The sequence below is a fragment of the Ochotona curzoniae genome, unplaced genomic scaffold (assembly GCF_017591425.1).
Source record: "Ochotona curzoniae isolate NIBS_2020 unplaced genomic scaffold, NIBS_Ocur_1.0 scaffold_2453, whole genome shotgun sequence".
NCBI lineage: Eukaryota > Metazoa > Chordata > Mammalia > Lagomorpha > Ochotonidae > Ochotona > Ochotona curzoniae.
Genome location: NW_024467094.1, coordinates 20,157,369 through 20,177,416, shown reverse-complemented (window position 1 = coordinate 20,177,416; position 20,048 = coordinate 20,157,369). Strand labels below are relative to the sequence as shown.

The following is a 20,048-nucleotide window of genomic DNA, read 5'->3' as shown; positions in this document are numbered from 1 at the left end:
ATAAAGTTCATGTAATTAGAAAGGTAATGATTACCTTACAAATATCAAACTATTTTTAAAAGTTGTGCTGTAACATGAATTGGTATTAAAATCATATACGATCACATTCAATAATTTCAAAGCAGTGATGAGCACAAATGGTATTTCAAAACTCATTCAATAATTTAACACATTCACAGTATATATTTAATGATGGATTGGTTTAAGAAGCTCACCAAAAAATGGATTTAGAATTATAAGCTTTGCTGCAAGGATTTTTTTTAAATCCATGTGAAGTTTCATTCATAACACAAAATTTCCATATTATCATTGAAAAGAATTTTTCGATGCTAAAAAACCAAGACTTTTAATTTCATTTTTCCATGGACTTTGTGAAGTTCCTTCACATACAATGTGAATGTGACATCAAAATATCTGTATTCCCTACTGGTACCAACAACATAAGTACTACTAATATTGTGGTCACACTATCTCCAAATCCAAGCTGAAAGGAGATACTTCCTTTGGCTAGAGGATAATGAATAAAAAGCACTTCTTTTTCTATTCCCTTTCAAAACTCTCATGTTGGGAACACTTCATCTAGACTGAGCTTCAATCAACAAAATAGGAAAGAAATACAATTTCTGGGAAGAATATATTTCAAATAAATAAACACCTTCTGGAAAGATTGATAAAATAATCCTAACATAGATTGGATTAACTCCAAAAGTAAAAAGGAAATTCCCCTATATCAACTGTTATTTAACAGTTTCCTTCACTTTGCTAAAAAGAGCACAGACGAACACCAGTACCAGCGCCAAAACATGATTCATTTTCAAGATGAATCCCTCCCTGCGTAAAGGTTTACATTGTCTTTAATCACCATCAGACTGTTTACCCACACAAATTGTAAATACATCGTTTTTAGAACTAACCAACAACAATGCCTGTGTTGTTTGGACATGTTAAGATACAAAAATAAAATGTAGAAAAATGACCACCACTCCAACAGCTATACTTCAAGGATGGAAAAAAAAAAATCTACAAAGTGATGGGAAAAACCTGCCATCTAGAACACCACACCTCCTGAAACATGCTGATTTCAAAAGGGAATTAACTGTAGCAGCATTATCAGTACTGACTCTCGCTCTGAAACTTCTGTGAAAATATCAAAAGATCTGGACCCAGTGTGATAGCCTAGCAGCTAAAGTTCTTGCCTTGCATGCACCAGGATCCCATATAGGAAGGTGTTCATGTCCCAGTGGTCCCACTTCCTATTCAGCTCCCTGCTTGTGGCCTGGAAAAGCAATTGAAGATGGCCCAAAGCCTTTGGACCCTGCACCCACATGAGAGACCCCAAAGAAGCTCTTGGCTCCTGGCTTCAGATCAGCTCAGCTCCAGCTGTTGCAGCCACTTAGGAAGTGATGATCTTCTTCTCTGTCTCTTCTTCTCTCTGTATATCTGACTATCCAATAAAAGTCTTTAAAAAATATATCGGGCCCGGCGCAGTGGCGCAGTGGTTAAGGTCCTCGCCTTGCACGCCCAGGATCCCATATGGGCGCCGGTTCTATCCCGGCAGCCCCACTTCCCATCCAGCTCCCTGCCTGTGGCCTGGGAAAGCAGTCGAGGATGGCCCAAAGCTTTGGGACCCTGCACCTGCATGGGAGACCTGGAAGAGTGTCCTGGCTTCGGACCGGCATAGCATCAGCCATTACGCTCACTTGGGGAGTGAATCATCAGACGGAAGATCTTCCTCTCTGTCTCTCCTCTCTGTATATCCGCCTTTCCAATAAAAAATAAAATAAATCTTTAAAAAAAAAATCAAAAGACCTAAGAAAGCAATAAATCTTAACAGAAAAGAAGAAAATGTTTTGACTTGAAATTCAAGTATTATTCTTCAACTACTGTCATTTTACAAAATCTGTCATTGTTTGGAACTTGTAGCCTTTGACAAAAATATATTGAAAGGTATTTGGTCAGTCATTTAATTCTTTCTTTGGAGTAGATGACACAAGAGGGCAGTGTGTGTGTGTGTGTGTGTGTGTGTGTGTGTGTGTGTGTGTGTATTACACCCAAATACTAGCAAAAAATTTGTTGTGTGGTTTGATCAGTTTAAAAAAAAAAGAGGAATGGGAAGAAAATAAAAGGCAAAAAAGAAGCCTTCAAGAAATTCACGGAAAAATTTTTGCACCAAGAAAATCAATTTTGTTCCCCTACCTTTGTAAACTACACTTGTGCATCTAGTTGCCTCACAAAGACATTGATTCTCTCTTCAAACAACAAACAAATAAAATGGTCAGTGGGCAATACAGTGCACAGGGTAAAGTCATTGCTTTCTAAAGCTCACAGCCCAAGAGAGAATGCCAGGCAGGATTCAAATCCTGGCATCACTTCCAATACAGCTTTCTGCTGATACTACCCCAGAAAGTAACATGCGATGATGATACAAGCATTTGGATTCCCACAACCCATGTACAAGATGTGCTGGTGTCCTGAATTTCGGCTCGGTCCAGCTGCGGCTGATATGAGCATTTGGGGAGAGAACCAGCAAATTGAAGATATGTACTCCCATCTCCATGTTTACCACCTTGTAGTTTTGCCTTTCAAATAAATACATTCAACTTGTTAAAACCAAAAATATTCAGCACAAAAAAAACCTTAAGTAACTTATATTACACAAATAAACACCAATTTTTTGTACCACATTTAAATAGAGGTTCTACATTTTTAAGTTACACTAGTTTTCCTCAGGATACATGTACACTCACACAGGAAGGTTTAAGGAAAAACTGAAAATAAACTCTTGTAATACAAATGCACAAAATTAACTAAATATTAACAAGACCATATGTGATGTGGTCAATACAGAAACTAATAATAAAAGTAGGTGTATACACAAAAGAATTGCAGACAAGTATATAAATACACACACATACATGTTCATAACAGTATTACTCACAAAAGTCAAAAAGGTGAAACAAGCAGGGGTGTAGCCCAGTAGCTAACACACAGGTTAAGACTCCCACATCCCATATCACAATAACCAGGTTCATTTTAGGGTTCACTGTTTGGCTTGAGAATTCTGCTAATACAAATTCTGGTTTTCAGTGGTGATGGCTCAGACAATTGAGTTTCTACAACCACATGGGAGTCCTGGATTGAATTCCAAGATCCCATTGACTTTGTCCCTGGATGGAAGTTCACTTTATTTTTCTCATTGTCTCTCAAATAAAATAAAACCATTGTCAAAATAAAAGAGTGGAAATACAAATGCCCACAGATGGATGAATGGATAAACTGAGTTACCTATCTAAAATTTCCCAATATTAAAAACTAAAATGGTCATCCATCAAAACAGACTCTGCCATGCTCCAGATAGTGTTATCTAATGCCAATATTTTTGTTGGATATTCATGACAATGAAATAGTATACTATTATGTGTTCATCTCACACAATTAATTCATATATGAATGGATGAATTCAAAAAATTCAAAAATGAATATGCCTTTATACCAAGAAACAAGTAGGGAAAAAAATTGCATCATTATACCTAATAATCCCAATCCAAAAACACAAATGTACAACAGTAATAGAAAAAATAAACAAACAGAAGCACATCTGCAGATTAGAATAAGTTAGAGCACTGGAAATAGTGAATTAAATCTACCTGGAACAATGTGAGTGAAATTCACCAGTATAATGTGAAGAAAATCAAATATCTCAAAATTTAATTCCATCTGTATAAAAACTGGAAAGAACCCTGCTTAAGGATGCTTTTAGGTCTGTTTGTTTAAGTCAAGATGTGACAACTATATGGGTCATAATTGTGATTTTACATTATGGAGCACATAAAAGGGAACACTGATAATGTTCCATTTAGTGACTGGGAGGAAGGTTACACAACTACTCACTCTAAGATCAAGCACCAATACACACTTTCATTTCTCCTACAACATTCTGGTTAAAAATCTGCTGAGAAGTATTTTAACATAAAATGCAACTGTTACTCTATCTAAAATACACATGAAGCATGATCATTCCGCTCCAAAAGTGAACAAATCTTCATGAATTACGCTCTTAGAAGTGACAGAACACATGAGAAGAGCTAGGCAGAACAACAATCATTTCCCAAGCTATGAACGTGGCCCTAAACTTTAAATATCCTAAACATACCAAATATCAATTATATATCAGGAACAAGAGGGAATTAAAATATAGTCAACCACTAGTATCATATTAACTCCAATTTATTCAATGATGAAATGAGTAAAAATAGCTAAAATGAGTCTGTAAACTTATCTTTACATGAACAGGTAATAAAAAGTTTTAATTAATGCCAGACCTCTAAAATTAAGGTAAGGAAAGTTGACTAGAATGAGTAGCAAAGAAAGAGAAAATTAGGTTTACCATGTAAGGGTGAGCCAGAAGGACTGCTTGATAGTCCTGGAACAGGGCTACAGCGACCTCCCTGTTTAGACGTCAATTCTTGTTCGATCTCTTCCAGTCCAGCACTTTTCTGGAATCGGCTCATGCGATTTACTACTCGTGGTGATGTATGTGTTCGAACACAAGGCTGGCCACCATAGGGGTTGATGGGGAACACGTGCGAAGTACCCCGGAGGGTACTTACTACAACCCAACGACAGTCATGGCTGAAGCAGATGTCTTGCACCTAGAAATGAGAAAACATACAAAAATGGCTAAAATTATTTAGAATATTATATATCATCAAAATTTGGCTCAGAGTAAATTACAAATATAAATACAGTTAGGAGGTTAACAATGAAGACTGATCAAAACTCTATGTCAGATTTCATAAAATTTAAAGGAAGAATTCTGTCCCTTAGTGCACCACGTACCAAGTCAGAAAACAGGGTCTATGCAGCTTCATTCTATTAACTTATGAAGCTGTAAGACAAAACAGTCATATATTTTGTCAGGTTTCTTTTTCTTTCTTTTTTTTCTTATTTTTTCCCTTCTATTTTATTTTTAATTGTATGGTACAATTCCATAGGCTCTGGGATTTCCCCTCCATCCTCCCTATATTCCCTTTCCCAAACTTATTTCCACCATATTATTAAAATAGCATAGTACTTCATAAACAGTCATAAGTGCATCATTCTGTTATTTAAGTGTGTCCTGACATTTTTGGTACAGACTATGGCAGACAATCCACCATTCCACTGTCAAGATATATTCAACCGTTTCATTGGGAGTCCATCTCCCAATTCTGGCTTCCAATAGCAATGAAAATCAAAAACATCCTATATAATTGAGCCAGAATTTATTTAAAAAATATTTACTGGACACCAAACTAAGCATTGAGAACAATGAAGTAAACAAGAAACAACCATTGTGCTTACAGTATAACAGGAAGACAAGGCATGAATACTTATGAAACCAAAATATATATCAAGCAAAAAAAACTGTCTTGTGTACAAGGTCTAGAAGTAATAAGCAAAGAAAATATGAACTCGGCCTCCGAGATTAAGTTTTCACCTCATTTCCCCCACAAGATGGTAGCCGTACAACATAAAAAATAGACCAAGAACCAAAATAGCCAAGGGGCCTGGAATTTACATTTGATTTAAGATTCACTTACCAGGAAAGGAAAGACATTGCAATTTATATGTGTAGCCATTTCACATGAGATATACATGTGCAAATATACATTACAAATGAAAGGCACAAACTCAGAGCAAGGTGTGATTTTATTTTGTTTAAGAAGTAGTAGAGATAACATTTGCTTTGGAAGGATGTTTCTACAACTAAACTAAGAAGGGGACTAAGAGGAAAAGTAAACAGGGAGTTGCTTCCATGGAAGTAGATCTCTGAAGACAACTGAGATGAAGAAAAAGCCCTAAAAAAATAAATAAATAACTGCACAGCACACAGCAACAACATGCAAATATTTTCAACAGGTGGCCCTCTTTCTCAATAACGAACCATAAAGCTCTAAGGGCCCACAGTCTGCTGTCTGCCATTAACTCAATTCTGCCCCTGTCTGTCATACCAGATTTGGAAAACATGTAAATAAATCAAGGAAGCTATAATTAAACAACAATTAAGTAGAAGTCTTCAAAGGAAACAAGCACTTCCCAATATATTAGATATTCAAATGAGCCTACTCTTCATATTCACCAATGTATGAGTTTCTAAGAGAGCTTAGACACTCTTGTAAAAAAATAAGTTTTCATTTTATGTATCAAGGCAAACATTTCCTTGTTAGACAGTTGTTAGACAGTTGCAAACATGCAAAATCACAAAATCTAACCACATTTGCCCAACTTGATGAATGTGATACATTCTCATTGCACATTAATATTATAACGGAAGATGAACCTGACAGCTGACAAATTTGAAAAACAAGGTTTCAGGCAAAAAGTTACCCCAGAAGCACTTAATGTATATCATTCAATGTATATAGTTTGCTTAAAATAACCCTGCTTCTGATCCAGCTCCCTGCTTGTGGCCTAGGAAAGCAGTCGAGGATTGCCCAAAGTTTTGGGACCCTGCACCCACGTAGGAGACCCAGATGAAGGTCCAGGCTCCTGGCTTCAGATCAGCTTGGAATGAATCATCGAACAGAAGATCTTCCTCTCTGTATATCTGACTTTGCAATAAAAAAATAAAATAAATCTTTAAAAAAGAACATGGATTTATAACAAAACAGAATTCCACTGTGGCATACAAAACTTAAAAATACAGGAAAAAGAAGTGAGTTCAAATAAATAGTATAAAGAAATGAGAAAAGGGAGATTTAGAGACAGGAAAAAAAAATCTTACAAGACAGTCAAAATCAAAGCCTGAATTCTATTTCTCAATTTTTGACTTGTATAAAGATGGAAACAGAAATACTTTAAGAATCTATGATGGTTTAATAAAATAGCGGAAAATCCATTTTTAAAAATGTCTATAATAGAAATTACCATACAGAAAATTTCCCAATAGTTTTGAATTTCCTAACACCCACCACTAAAAACCTCCTTCCATAAACAAATAAAATCATATACAGCATATGTTCTCTAACAATAATGTATTAAAACTGTAAATCCATAAGGGAAGGAAAAATCACTAAACATATGGTAATTAAACAATATATTTCTAGCTCACAGTTCAAATACAAAGTCCCAAGGAGAGAGAATAACAAAATTCACAAAGCTAAACAAAAATGAAAATAATGTGTAATAAAATAACAAAAATGAAAACAACGCAGTACTGCAAGGAAATTACACCATTAGATGCTTAACTGGGAAAAAAAAATAAAGGATTAAAATCAGTTATATAACAAACATAGGACTGAAGCCTAAGCAAAGCATTCTTTAGCTTCATTTTAATGCATGGCCCACAGAGAAATTTGCTATCTTGAATCTTAACAAACTAAAAAATCTTTGCTTTCTAAGAGCCCACATCAAGAAGATGAATAATTGGTAAAAGAACTATTTTTAATAGAAAGTAAAGCTAAGCAAATCTGTTTGTTCTCATCAAAACTAGTAACTTTCATCTTCCAAATTCTTCTACAACTGAGCCTGTAATTATAGTCTTGGGCATCTGTACCAAAGAAATGAAAAAGTATGTTCACCTAATATATGAGTCATAAATATGAACTGAATATAGTCCACGTGTTGCTAAACACATGAATATTCAAATAGTCAAACATATGGGAGGTATGTCTGGTAATAAAAGACAACAGGAAGAAGCTTTTCAGTATTATGAAGATAACCACTAATACACAAGCCAACATGAAAACGCTTTAAAACTACACAAACTCATACAAATGACTGCAATTAACTATGACGAATTCTAAAAAGAGGTTTCTTTAGAATATATCATCATTATCCTCGTTGTGATCCACTATTACTCTGCAAAATGTGACAACTGAGGCAAAACTAGGAATGAATACTCTAAAACATGAAATCTTCAGAGATTATTTTTTGCAAATCATTTAAACCTACAAATATTTAATTTTTTTTTTTAAATGTAGAGGGAGCTAATGCAATGGCACAATAGCCTAATCCTCAGTCTGTAGGGCTAATATCCCATATGGGAGCAAGTTTGAGTCCTGGCTGTTCAATTCAAACTAGTTCCCTGTTTATGGCCTGGGAAAGCAGCAGAGGATGTCCCAGAACCTTGGGTCCCTGTACCAAAGGAAGCTCCTGGTTCCCATCTTCAGACCTAGCCAAGCAGGCCATTGTCATCATTTAGGGCATGAAACAGCAGATGGAAGCTCTCTCTCTTTCTCTTTCAAATAAAAATAATTTTTAAAAACACAGTAAACATGAAGGCTTATTAACATCACAGCAAAGATTCATCAGTGCTCAAGAGTTTGGGTTCCCACTGCAGCTTAAAACTAACTATAGAAGTGGACAAGAAGAGGTTAAAGATGACAGACAATTGCGGGGATGACATAGGGCAGTAGTGGGCAAAGGCAGGATATAATCAGGGAAAAGGTCCTATTGTGTCTGGACATTAATACCACATGTGAAAATTGGCACCTCATTCACGGTGGGGGCAGGGGAACACATTAACATTAGGACACCAACCATGATTCCAAGGGCCAAGTGACAGAAAAACTCTGTCCCACAGTATCTACAGTCTGACCTCCCTCTGCCATCCAACCAGATAATATTACAGCATGGCAGCTATTTATAGAGCAGCTGAGTGTGTAAACACAAGTTCTGGTAGAATTAGTACAGAAAAAAAAAAAAACCCAACCTACTAGGTTTCCAGTTAGTTCCTGTGTCACAGAAATCCAGGAGAAAAAAAGGACTTAATGGCAGATGAAGTAAACTGAGGTGTTTATTCCAGTACAACATCGCCACCTGCCTGATGCAGTAACCAAGTACACTGCCTTTTGCAGACAGCAGCTACCAACCTGCTACTGAATTTAAACTGTAACTGAAAACTGACTCATGAAGACTGTATTGTGTTCCAGACCCACTTTGGGAAAGGTCACCTAAAACTTAGGAATAAACAAGACAAGATGGAATAACGGGCATGGAAATGGATACTCCAAAGTACAAGAAGACAAGAAACTTGTGTTTACATCTACTGTATCACAATATCTGAAGAAACATACAGGGCTAGCTAGCACCCAGGCATAGTAGGATAAGCCTGTATGTGTTGTGCTGGCATTCCATATGAGTGCTGGTTCATGTCCAGCTGCTCCACTTCCAATCCAGCTCTCTGCTTACTGCCTAGAGGGACAAAAAAGCAGAGGATAGCTGAAGTCCTTGGGGTTCTGCACCCACTTGGAAATCCCAGAAGAAGTTCCTGCCTCCTGATTACAGATTGGCTCTGGCCACTGCAGCTATTATGAGAATGAATCAATGGATGGAAGATCTCTGTCTCTTCTTCTCCTTGTAATTCTTTCAAATAGAAATAAAAACAGATCTTAAAAAAAGAAAGCAAGAAAGACTATACATTCAACAGGGACATGATCCATAGAGCTTCCTCTAAATGCTTTTGTTTGATTCTGGCATGACTCAGCTATAATGAAACTGAGAGTGACTACCAAGCCTAGGCAACTATGCTATGCGACTCAAACAACCAGAGTGGAAGGCTAATTAACTAAGGAAAAGTCTGCACAGGAAAACAATAAGCTATCAATCCTGCTTTAAGTCAGAATTAGACTAATGATCACCATTGGTCAACCATGTTCATTCATTCATCTCTTATCCCGACAGCTTCTGTGTGACGACATAAGAGTACAGAAACCACATGAACCGAAGAATCAAATATATTTAATATCTGCCCTTTCAAATAATATTTACTGACTACTATACATAAACTCTGGACACATTTTATTATTACTGACCCTGGGCCAAGTGGAAATAAACTAGCCAATGTTCTCATCTGTTACCAGGATGATTATATGCTAGCAGATGACAAGTGCAAACTTTTAGACTCTAAGCTGTACAAGTTACAACTGCTATTTGAATAATTTGGGTCTCTCATAACAAGGATATGGATTCATTCACTGACAGAAATAACTGAAAGCAAACCATCAATGAAGTATATATTACCTGATACTGTACTGACTGTAATTCAAATTACAGTGATCAATAATGAATATTTTGTCTGCGGTTTAAGCTTCATCTATTATCCGCCATTCACAGCCAAAGTATGCATAATGGAAAAACTGAAAGGAATGCACATTATGAAACTGTTAGGGTTAGGAGTTGCCTATAAAGACAATGTGGTTAGTAGATGAATTTAAGTCTTTTTTTCTCTATTAGTTCTAGCAAATGTTAAGCAAGCTGTCTCAAAACCAATAATGCAGATTGAAGAATATGAATTTTTCTTTAGTGAGTTTTTAAACTTTGTTTTAGATGCACACACAATTAAATCTTCCTGAAAATTTAACAAATACATTTAGTAAAAAGCTTTGTCTTAATGCTAATTTTATTTTATATAAAGATGGTCGAATTACTAAAGTCCATTTTTATTTTTGAAATTTTAGTTATTTTTATTTTATCATATTATGATACAATTCATAGGCCCTGGGATTTCCCTTTTCCCCTCCCCAATTCCCTCCTCATTGAGTTCCCCTATGTCATTACTATAGTATAGTTCTTCACACACAGTCATATGTCCATCATTGCAGGCATGGACAATGGCAGAGAGTCCAGCATCATATTGTGAAGATATAGTAAACAGTTTCATTGCGAGTCCATCTTTGCTGGAAGTAGAGATGCATACTGCATTGTATCCTCACATCTGGATATGATAGTCTCCATTACACAATTACTATACATCCCCTTAGATGAAAAGCCACAATACAAAATCAACAGGAAGAAAAACAGAAATTTACAATGCCAAGAAATTAAATAATGCTACAGAATGACTAATGTGTCGCTGAAGAAATGAAAAAGAAAATCAAGAAACTTCTTGAAGAAAATGATGCTACTGTATGATCTACGATTCAGTGATGAATTTAATTGGAAGAAAGTGTTTTGAAGATATGAAACTAACAAAAAAAATCAAAATCCATGAGATTTAGTTTCCGCTGATCTTTGTTGGTGAAATGTGTCTCCTGTAGACAACAGATAGATGAGTTTTGTTTTTAAATCCAGTCTCCTAATCTATGATGTTTGATTGATGAGGTTAAGCTGTTTACGTTCAGAGTTAATACAAATAGGTAGCAATTTGGTTCTGTCATTTAGCAATGGGTTGTTCACTGATTTAGTCTTCTGTTGTTATTTGACTGGAATGTTCTTCGCATTTGCTTTTGGTTTGGGTGGGCACTATTCCTCTTCTCTGTCAAGAGAACATCTTTATGTATCATTTGAAAGGCAGGTGTGGAAGAGGCATATTCTTTTAACTTGTCATTACTTTGGAAAATTTTTATTTCATTTTCAAAGACAAAGGAAACTTTTGCTGGGTACATTATCCTGGGCCGACAAATTTTTGCTTTTAGAATCTGGAATATGTCGCTCCATTCTCTTCTGGCCTATATTCACACTGGTTGCAGTCTCCTGGTCACTTCTGTCCCCAACCCCATCTCACATGCAAACCAATGGATGATGCAGTTCAGCCTAACCCTGCCAACCACACACTTGACCCTCATGCATATCAGAAAGACCTGCAGCCTAGTCAGAGCAACTCCATTAACCCCCACCAGACCCACCCCCAGACCCAGTTCCTGAACATGCTGGTACCTGCAGCAGACTGGTCCAGTCCATCACACACCCCAATTGGCTCTCGTGTACACCAATGCATTTAATAGCCTAGCTCAGCCTAACCAACCCTACTATCCATCCCACACTTAAAGCTGTGGGTGCTATGGCCTGTCCAGCTAGGCCCACTCCTAGCTCACTGGTGGGAGCCATAGTTCATTAGAGAGGTACTCACAGTTTCCCTGCAAGGCACATTCTCAAGCCCCAGGTCTTGCACTTTCCAGGCAGTACTGCAGCCTGGTCTGATAGGACTTGCATCAGCTCCGGCAGTTACCAGTTGACAGTACAGCAAAGCCAGACCTGTCAGTACTTATTGTGGCTCTTGCATGCAACAGTGTATGTGGTGGCCTGGCCTAGCTCAGCCCTCTCCAAAACTGAGCTCACTTGCAGGCCAACGGGTGTTGTAGCCCTGTCCAGTCTGCTCAACCACACCAGTAAGAGCAGTGTCACAGCAGAGGAGCCCCACACCCTCCCTAACAGGCTCACCAACCCCCAGGGTCATGCATGTGCTGGTGGGTGCCACACCGTAATCTGACATGGCCCACCTCAGCTTGGCATTCACCAGCAGATGCTGCAGCCTAGCCTAGCAGGACCCCAGTCCTGACCCTATTGTGAACTAACTGGTGTTGTGATCCAACCCAGCCTGTCATGTACTCCATTCTAGTTCTCACATTTGCCACTGGGTACTGTGAACTGGCCCAGTCCGACCCACTCCCAGACCTGATCCACACATATGCTGGTGGGTATTGCAACCTGGTCTGGTCTGAGATGCTTACATCTCAGCTCTTGTGCTCACCAGTGGGGACTGTATCATGAGAAAGGAGTTATCCAAGCTCCTCTATCAGGTCACCTCCAAATCACAGAGGTGTGTTCTTGGCTCAGCCTGATTCAGCCCAACTCCTGTCCCATAATTCACCAGCAGTTATATCATCCCTGCATGACAGGCTCATACCCATTCCAGTTTTTACTGTTGGATGCTATAGCCCAGCCCCTACCCCTAGACCCATTCTCATGTGGTTCAGCAGGTGCCAAGATCTAGACCAACCTATCCTATACCCTAGCTCTTGAGAGCACCAGAGGGTACTAGAGCCTAGCTCAATCTGGCCCACCCCAGACCTAGTCCACACCATCCATGCCAAGGTATGCCGCAGCCACTTCCAGCCTAGTTCACCACCCCCGTAGCAGCTCTTGCGCTCATCAGTGAGAACTGCAGCCCAGTAGTGGTGTACAACTAGTTCCCCAACCAGACCAGCTCACAGCCACAGATCTTGAGCGTGACATGCCTGTTACTCCAACCAGCGTGGCATGGTCCATCCCCCACCTTGGCATTTGCCATTGGATGCTGCAGCCTGGCCTGCCCGGCCCACTACCAGTCCCATCTCTCGCTGATGAGTGCTGCAACCCAGCTCTGTTCATACCCGGCTTTCATGCAAATAGACAAGTATAGAAGCCTTGTCCAGCTTAGCCTGCACCCTGTCTTATTTCCCATGCATGCCAGTATGTTATGGTTTGGTCTGGTCCTATGCAGTCTTCAGCCCCTAGCCAGCCCACCAACCTGCCAACAAGAGAACAGCCTTGCCCAGCCCAGCCCACCCATAGCTTCATCTCTCGTGCTCACCAGTAGGAGCTTCAGCCCACTAGGGGAGTTCCCCAAGCTCTTCCACCAGGCCCACCCGAGACCTGGATCTCACACACATTGGCAAGTGTTAAGGCCTTGCCCAGCATAGTCAACCACCTAGTCATTGCCTTCATGAGTGCTGGTAGGTAGTGCATTTCAGCCCATCTCCACATTCAATTCTTGGTTGCGCCTGCAGGTCTTGCAGCTTGGGCTAAGACAACCTGCTCTCAACCCCAGTACACATGAATGCTGGTGAGTTCAGTGATAATGCTCAGCAACCATTACCCTCAGCCACATGCAAACCAGTACGTTTTTCAGTCCTACAGGAATGAGCCCACAAATTCCCCTCAGAATCTGATCCCAGACCTGGTTCTCTCGCATACTGGTTATTGTCACAGCCCAGCCCATCATGATCTACCGTGACACTCACTGGCAGGTACTGTGGCCTAGTCTCAATAGGTAGATATCCTTGCTGGAGCTTCCAATGGGCTGTGATGGATGCCAGCTAGCCCAGCCCAGGTATCCCACCTTGGCAGGTATCCTAGTCTGACCCAAGCATGTCCTTCAATTTCCCTACCTCCAAATCACCCAGTCTCAGTCCCCTCCTTTACCTGCAATTACAGTGGCCTGGTTCTTGGAAGTTCCTTAGAAGTCATTCCAAACCTATAATGAACTTCCTCAATGGTCCCTCCATGACAACATCCCCAAACCTCACTCCAGGGACAATTCACAGCCACCATGTCCATTGCTGCTGGTGGACCCTGGACCTGGTCTTCCAGTGGCACGGCACAAGAGTTTCATATTTATAAAAGAGTACTCTGGAAAGAAAGCCAACAGTGTAACAGAACAATATTCTGCAAAAGGTATTAGGCACTGACTCAGAAATCCATTAGAACAGCAGAAGCCAGGAAGGACTAAAACAAGGGAAAACTAAGATCTGTGCAGTATTCTCTCCTATAATGGTATGAAACTCCTATGATAATCACAGGAAATACACAAAGTTTATTAGAATGCTTTATCCGTAAAAACAATGCCAGCATGGACTAAAATGCAAGAAATAGAATGAAGTCAAAGAGCGTTACAGGAAGGAAATATATTCATAGAGGTATTCAGGTACAAATAACTCCTACACCTCAATGAACTGGATGAATAACTCCATGAGCAAGGACAGAGTTCTAGGGACACACATCACGTGTACAAAGATAGGGTAAGCAAAGGCATGGCACAAGAAATGGGAACTCTTGCCCAGGAAGGCAGAAGGAAACTGAAGCCTTGATACCAAAATACTTAGACTGGATATCAAACTTATACAGGACCACTGAATCCTTTACTAATTTTCCACTTCTGCCCTCTTGAAATGTCCATTCTATGTAAATCCTATTATCCTATTTTGGTAGCAGATAACTTCTCTAGCAGTTTAATAGATACAAAGATTAAAAGGAATTTTGCCTGAGAACAGATTCCAGAATTTCAGTTTTATATGTTCTAGATGATTTAGATGATAAGATCAGGGATTTGCAGTTAATATTTTCTTTTTTTAAAGATTTATTTATTTTTATTGGAAAGTCAGATATACAGAGAGGAGGAGAGACAGAAAGAAGGATCTTCCATCTGCTGATTCACAATGATTGGAGCTGAGGCAATCCAAAAGCCAGGAGCCAGGAGCTTCTTCCAGGTCTCCCATATGGGATTCCGGAGTGTGCAAGGCAAAGACTTAAGCCACTAAGCTACTGCATTTGGGCCCTTAGTTAATATTTTTTAAAAATTCTGAACTTTTAGATTATGCTTTGATGGGGTGGGCTATTTTAGGAAATTGAGTCAGGGAAACGTATTTACCACAAAGAATGAATGTGAGCCCAACAGACAGCCTAGTGGTTAAATTCTAGTCACTGGGATCCTATATGCATACCAGGGTGCATCCCAGCTGCTCTACTTCCTTCCAGCTCCCTGCCTGTGGCCTGGGAAAGTAGCAGACAATGGCCCAAAGCCTTGGGACCCTGCACCTGCATGGGAGACCCAGAAGAAGCTTTTGGCTCCTGGCTTCTTCACATTGGCTCAGTTCCAGCCATTGAAGCCACAGGAGTGAATCACAGAACAGAAGATCTTTCTCCTCCTTTGTGGAGGGCAGAATATACATTGCAATGGATGATATCCCCAATTATAAGTAGGTTCACATCCATTACAGGGCCAGAAAGCAACAGTTTGTTAAAATGTTGATTTATATAAACTAAAATATGGAGTTTATCATAGATTATGAAGGTTTGTGCTGGAAAAAAAAATCACACATGGCCTCAAAAGAAATACAGAACATGAGCAAATAGAGTGAGTACGATTTAAGTCAATGAGAGACAGAAGTTAAAGGAGAAAGTCAAGAAGTTCTGACAGGAAACAAAAGCAAGAAACAGAAACACAGATATTTTCTTAGAAAATGACAGAAAAAATGCAGCCATGGTTATCCCTTGATTTTAAACACTTCCTACAAGGTAAGGGAATACATTTATGATAATTATGCTTCCAAATTAATAGTGATTTTTTATGGCAACTACAGGAAAAAATACTTAATAACTGTTCAAATACTTAGTAACAAAACAAAGAGGCAAGCAGCAGAATAGAAGAAACTCTTTGCACACTACATAGCAGATAGGCGACTAATAACTAGGATTTACTAAAAATTTCAGAAACTCAACAACAGCAAAACAACCTTGTGAAGAAACAGGCAAAGGAAATGAACAGACATTTTTTAAAACAACAAATTCAAATAGTTAATAGACACACGAAAAAAATGTTCAGGCTCCCTGGTTATCAGGGAAATACAAATAAAAACCACATTGAGGTTCCGCCTAATTCCTGTGAAATTGGGCTATATTTTAAAATCTGTTAACAACATCTGATAATGTGGATGTAGGAGAAAGGTACCCTACTTCACCGCTGGTGCGAGTGTAGGCTAGTACAACTACTATGGAAGTCAGTATGGAGAATGTTCAGAGAACTTAAAATTGATCTACCATAAGACTCAGCTATCCCACTCACGAGCATATGTCCAGAAGAAGTGGATATATGTGAAATTTGCATATGAGAAAGTGACTTACAACCTACATTTATAATAGCACAACCTACAATGGTGATGACAGGGTAACAACCCAGATGTCTGTCAAAAGAGGAACATATAAACTACGGTATATCTACTCCACGAAATACTATTCAGCCATTGAAAATAATGAAATTCTACCAATTGCAACAAAATGATCCCGACTAGGGACCATGATGCTCAGTGAAACAAGCAAATTCCAAAAAGACAAATATCATATATTCTCTCTGATATAAGGCAATCTTCAAGCAAAATACAAAGCAAACAGATATATAAACATATACAGTCCCACAAATGAAATGTAGAATGGACACTAGTATATCAGGAAGTGAAGATATGCTGCAGTGTATATCTCTACTCCAAAATAAAAGGAGTCCCATTGAAACTGTTAAATAGATCTTGAAAATGAGATACTAGATAATCAAATAGTGCCAATACCTAAAATGCTATAATACACTTAAATAGCACAATGTTGAACTTGTGACTATAGCTGAAGGATCATACTATCATAATAATATGGGGGGAATGCGGGGCAGAGAAGAATGGGAAGGGAGGAAGGGGAAGAGGGAAGGAAAATAGGAAGGGGAGATGAAGACGTAAATCCCTATACATACAAAACCATATCATGAAAAATAATTATAATAAATAAAAAGAAAGCAGAGTATTTAGACTTTTATATAAATTGTACAGTTAATTTATTGTATATATTAACTTGCATATTTAAATCTATGACTAACTCTAAATCACTGTGCTCAAAAGGCTACCTTTTCATTCCTTTGTTGTAAATCAGTAACCCACAAGTACAGCAAAGTTCTTGGACTTCTAGTGAATATTGGAGGCTTGTATCAGGGACGACACACCAAATTTTCCTTTTCTTCTTTTTAATTTCTATTAGAAAAGCAGATTAACAAAGAGTAGGATAGACAGAAGGAAAAACCCTACATCTGCTGCTTCAGTTCCCAAATGGCTGTGATGGTCAAGCCTGAACCAATTCAAAGATAGGAGCCAAGAACCAGATTATTTCAGGTCACCCATGCGATTACAAGGTGCCAAATTCAATGCTTTCGGCCATCCTCACTGCTTTCCCAGGCCACAAACATGGAGATGGATAGGAGGTGGAGCAGCTGGGACATGAACCAGAGCCCATATGGGATTCTGACACTTGCAAGTATAGATTTAACCAATTAAACCACTGTACCTGGCCCAAATTTGCTTTTTCTTTTTTTTTTTTTTAAGTTATTTTGCCAAGTTTAAATCCTTTGCATTTTCTTTCAACTTTCAGAATTAGCTTGTTAATTTCCACAAAAATATTCTGCTGTTGTTTTGATGAGTATTACATAAAATCTACAGATCAATTTGATACGAATTGACATTGTAACAGTATTAAATATGTCAGAAAAATGGTTTAACTATTCATTGTTTCCATTTTACTTTCTATGTCAAAATTTTCCAGTCTTCACAGAATGTCTTATACATTCTGCAGCCAATATTTTATAATTTCAAATATCTTTTGTGTTATCAACATTCATTGTCTCTAGTATATAGAAGTCCAATTGATCTAGGTGCATAGATAAATATACTGCAACAATGTCAAAAACATTTATTAATTTTTACTGTCTTTCAGGACTCATTGCATTTTCTGCATAGATAACTATGTCATCATGATTAAGGACACCTTTATGTTTTCTTTTCTGTTTCCTTGGTGGTTCTTTCAATGATTTCAGATATTATTTGCAGATCTGATTCTTTGCAGTTCTCACCCTCTTCACATTCTATCCATAAAATCTACATCCTAGGCCCAGTGTGGTAGCCTAGTGGTTAAAATCCTTATCTTGCATCCACCAGGATCCCATATGAGCACCAGCTCATATCCCGGCTGCTCTACTTCCCATCCAGCTCCCTGCTTGTGGTCTGGGAAAGCAGTAGGGGACAGTCCAAAGCCTTGGAACTCTGCACCCATGTGGGAAGCCAGGACAAAGCTCCTGGCTCCTTGCTTCAGATCAGATCAGCTCCAGCTGGCCATTGCAGCCACTTAGAAAGTGACCCAGAGGAAAGATCTTTCTCTCTGTCTCTCTGTAAAATCTGCCTTTCCAATACAAAAATGAATAAATCTTTTTAACAAATTATTTAAAAAATTTACATGCCTGATGTCCTTGGAATCTTAACAACATCCCTTCAATTCAAAGACTATCTGTTTCCACTTGAGTTTCCTCCCATGTACCAGGGACTGGAAACTTTTCCAAGACAGTAAACTGGGAGAATGATTAGCTTCTACCTCTTCTGTTTGTTAACTATCAAAGGGTCATTCCATTCAATGACTAATGTACAGTATCAACCAGAAAACCAAACAAATAAAACAGTATTCGTCATTCAGTTGTTCTTGGTATAAATGGTAAATTCAGTGCCTCTGACTATACTAACCAAAAATGGAGATACTAATACTGATTCAGCCTGGTATATTCTGTACCAGCTACTCTGCTGCTAATCAGTTTATGTATTGGGTATCTTCAAAAACCCTCATGGAAAAGGTCTATGATGAGAAAAACTAGAGAAGATCTTCAAAATGCTTTGTAGCAAAATGAAGCTCTCTTTTAATCATATCCTTCATGAACTTGTATAAAATCCTTAAAAATTTCTGACATTCTCTCAATAAACTCTATGAAATAGGGATTAGATATGCTTCATTAATGAGTAACTTAAAGATTGAAAAAGTATTTAGCTAATGTTTGGGAAGATGATTATTAATATGTATCCTATTGTACACTAACAGAGCAGATACTGAAATGTTACAAAAATTTCTGAAATTGGATCCTGGTGATGATCTGCATCATTCAGAGAACATATTTCTCAACCACGGAATCTTAAATCCCATGAGCAGGTAATCTAATGTGCAAGATGAGAGTTGGGACCAGTGTTGGTTGAGCCACTGCCTGGAGCACCAAAATGCCATATGGGCCCTGGTTCAAGTGCCGGTCACACCATTTCTGATCAAGAGCCCTTTGGGAAAGCAGTGGAGGACAGCCCAAATGCTTAAGACCCTGTGCCCATGTAGGAGACCCAGAGGAAGTTCCTGGCTCATGGCTTTGGCCTGGCACTCTCTCTCTCTCCCTCTCCATAACACAATTAAAATAAATTTAGGGAAGAAAAAAGTTGAGAGGTAAGACATCTACTCTGCATACTGATGTAGCTGAGTTCAATTACTATGTCTTTGCCTGCTAGCTACATGGAAAATAGGGACTGAAGTCCCAGCACCTAGCTTTGGCCTGGTCAAGGCCTAGCTCCTCAGGGTATCTGGCAGATAACCAGTGGATAAGAGTTATTTCACTTCCTGCCCTCTTACTTTCTCAATTTGAACAGCACAATTTTTTTCAAATTTTAAGATGAAAATAATTTAGGATATAGGATATCTTTAAGAAGTCTGCAGAAAATGGGAATTGAAAGTTAAATTTATCTTGGTGTCAAAGTTTTCTAATAATTCCGCATGAGGGGGGCCTTTAAAAAGTTCATGGAAAATGTTTATTATGAAATTTTTATTATGGAAAAAAACTATAAAATATAAATATATTTTCTGACAACACAATAACTTATCTTTTAATCCATTCTCCATTAACATTTTGGTGAATACTATTTGCTTATTATATCTCCAGGAAACTGTTATGTGGGGGTCAGATGAAGAAAATAATA

General features: G+C 38.4%; 1 protein-coding gene across 7 annotated transcripts in view; it reads right to left on the bottom strand.

Annotated features, from left to right (window-relative positions):
- The window catches only part of BCAS3 (BCAS3 microtubule associated cell migration factor), a 532,941-nt gene that overhangs the window by 336,888 nt on the left and 176,005 nt on the right, over positions 1-20,048 (bottom strand). For all 7 annotated transcript variants that reach the window (XM_041000469.1, XM_041000472.1, XM_041000471.1 and 4 more), the window contains exon 15: positions 4,388-4,652. In XM_041000469.1, the coding sequence (XP_040856403.1) occupies positions 4,388-4,652 (265 nt within the window). The remainder of the gene's footprint in view (positions 1-4,387; positions 4,653-20,048) is intronic.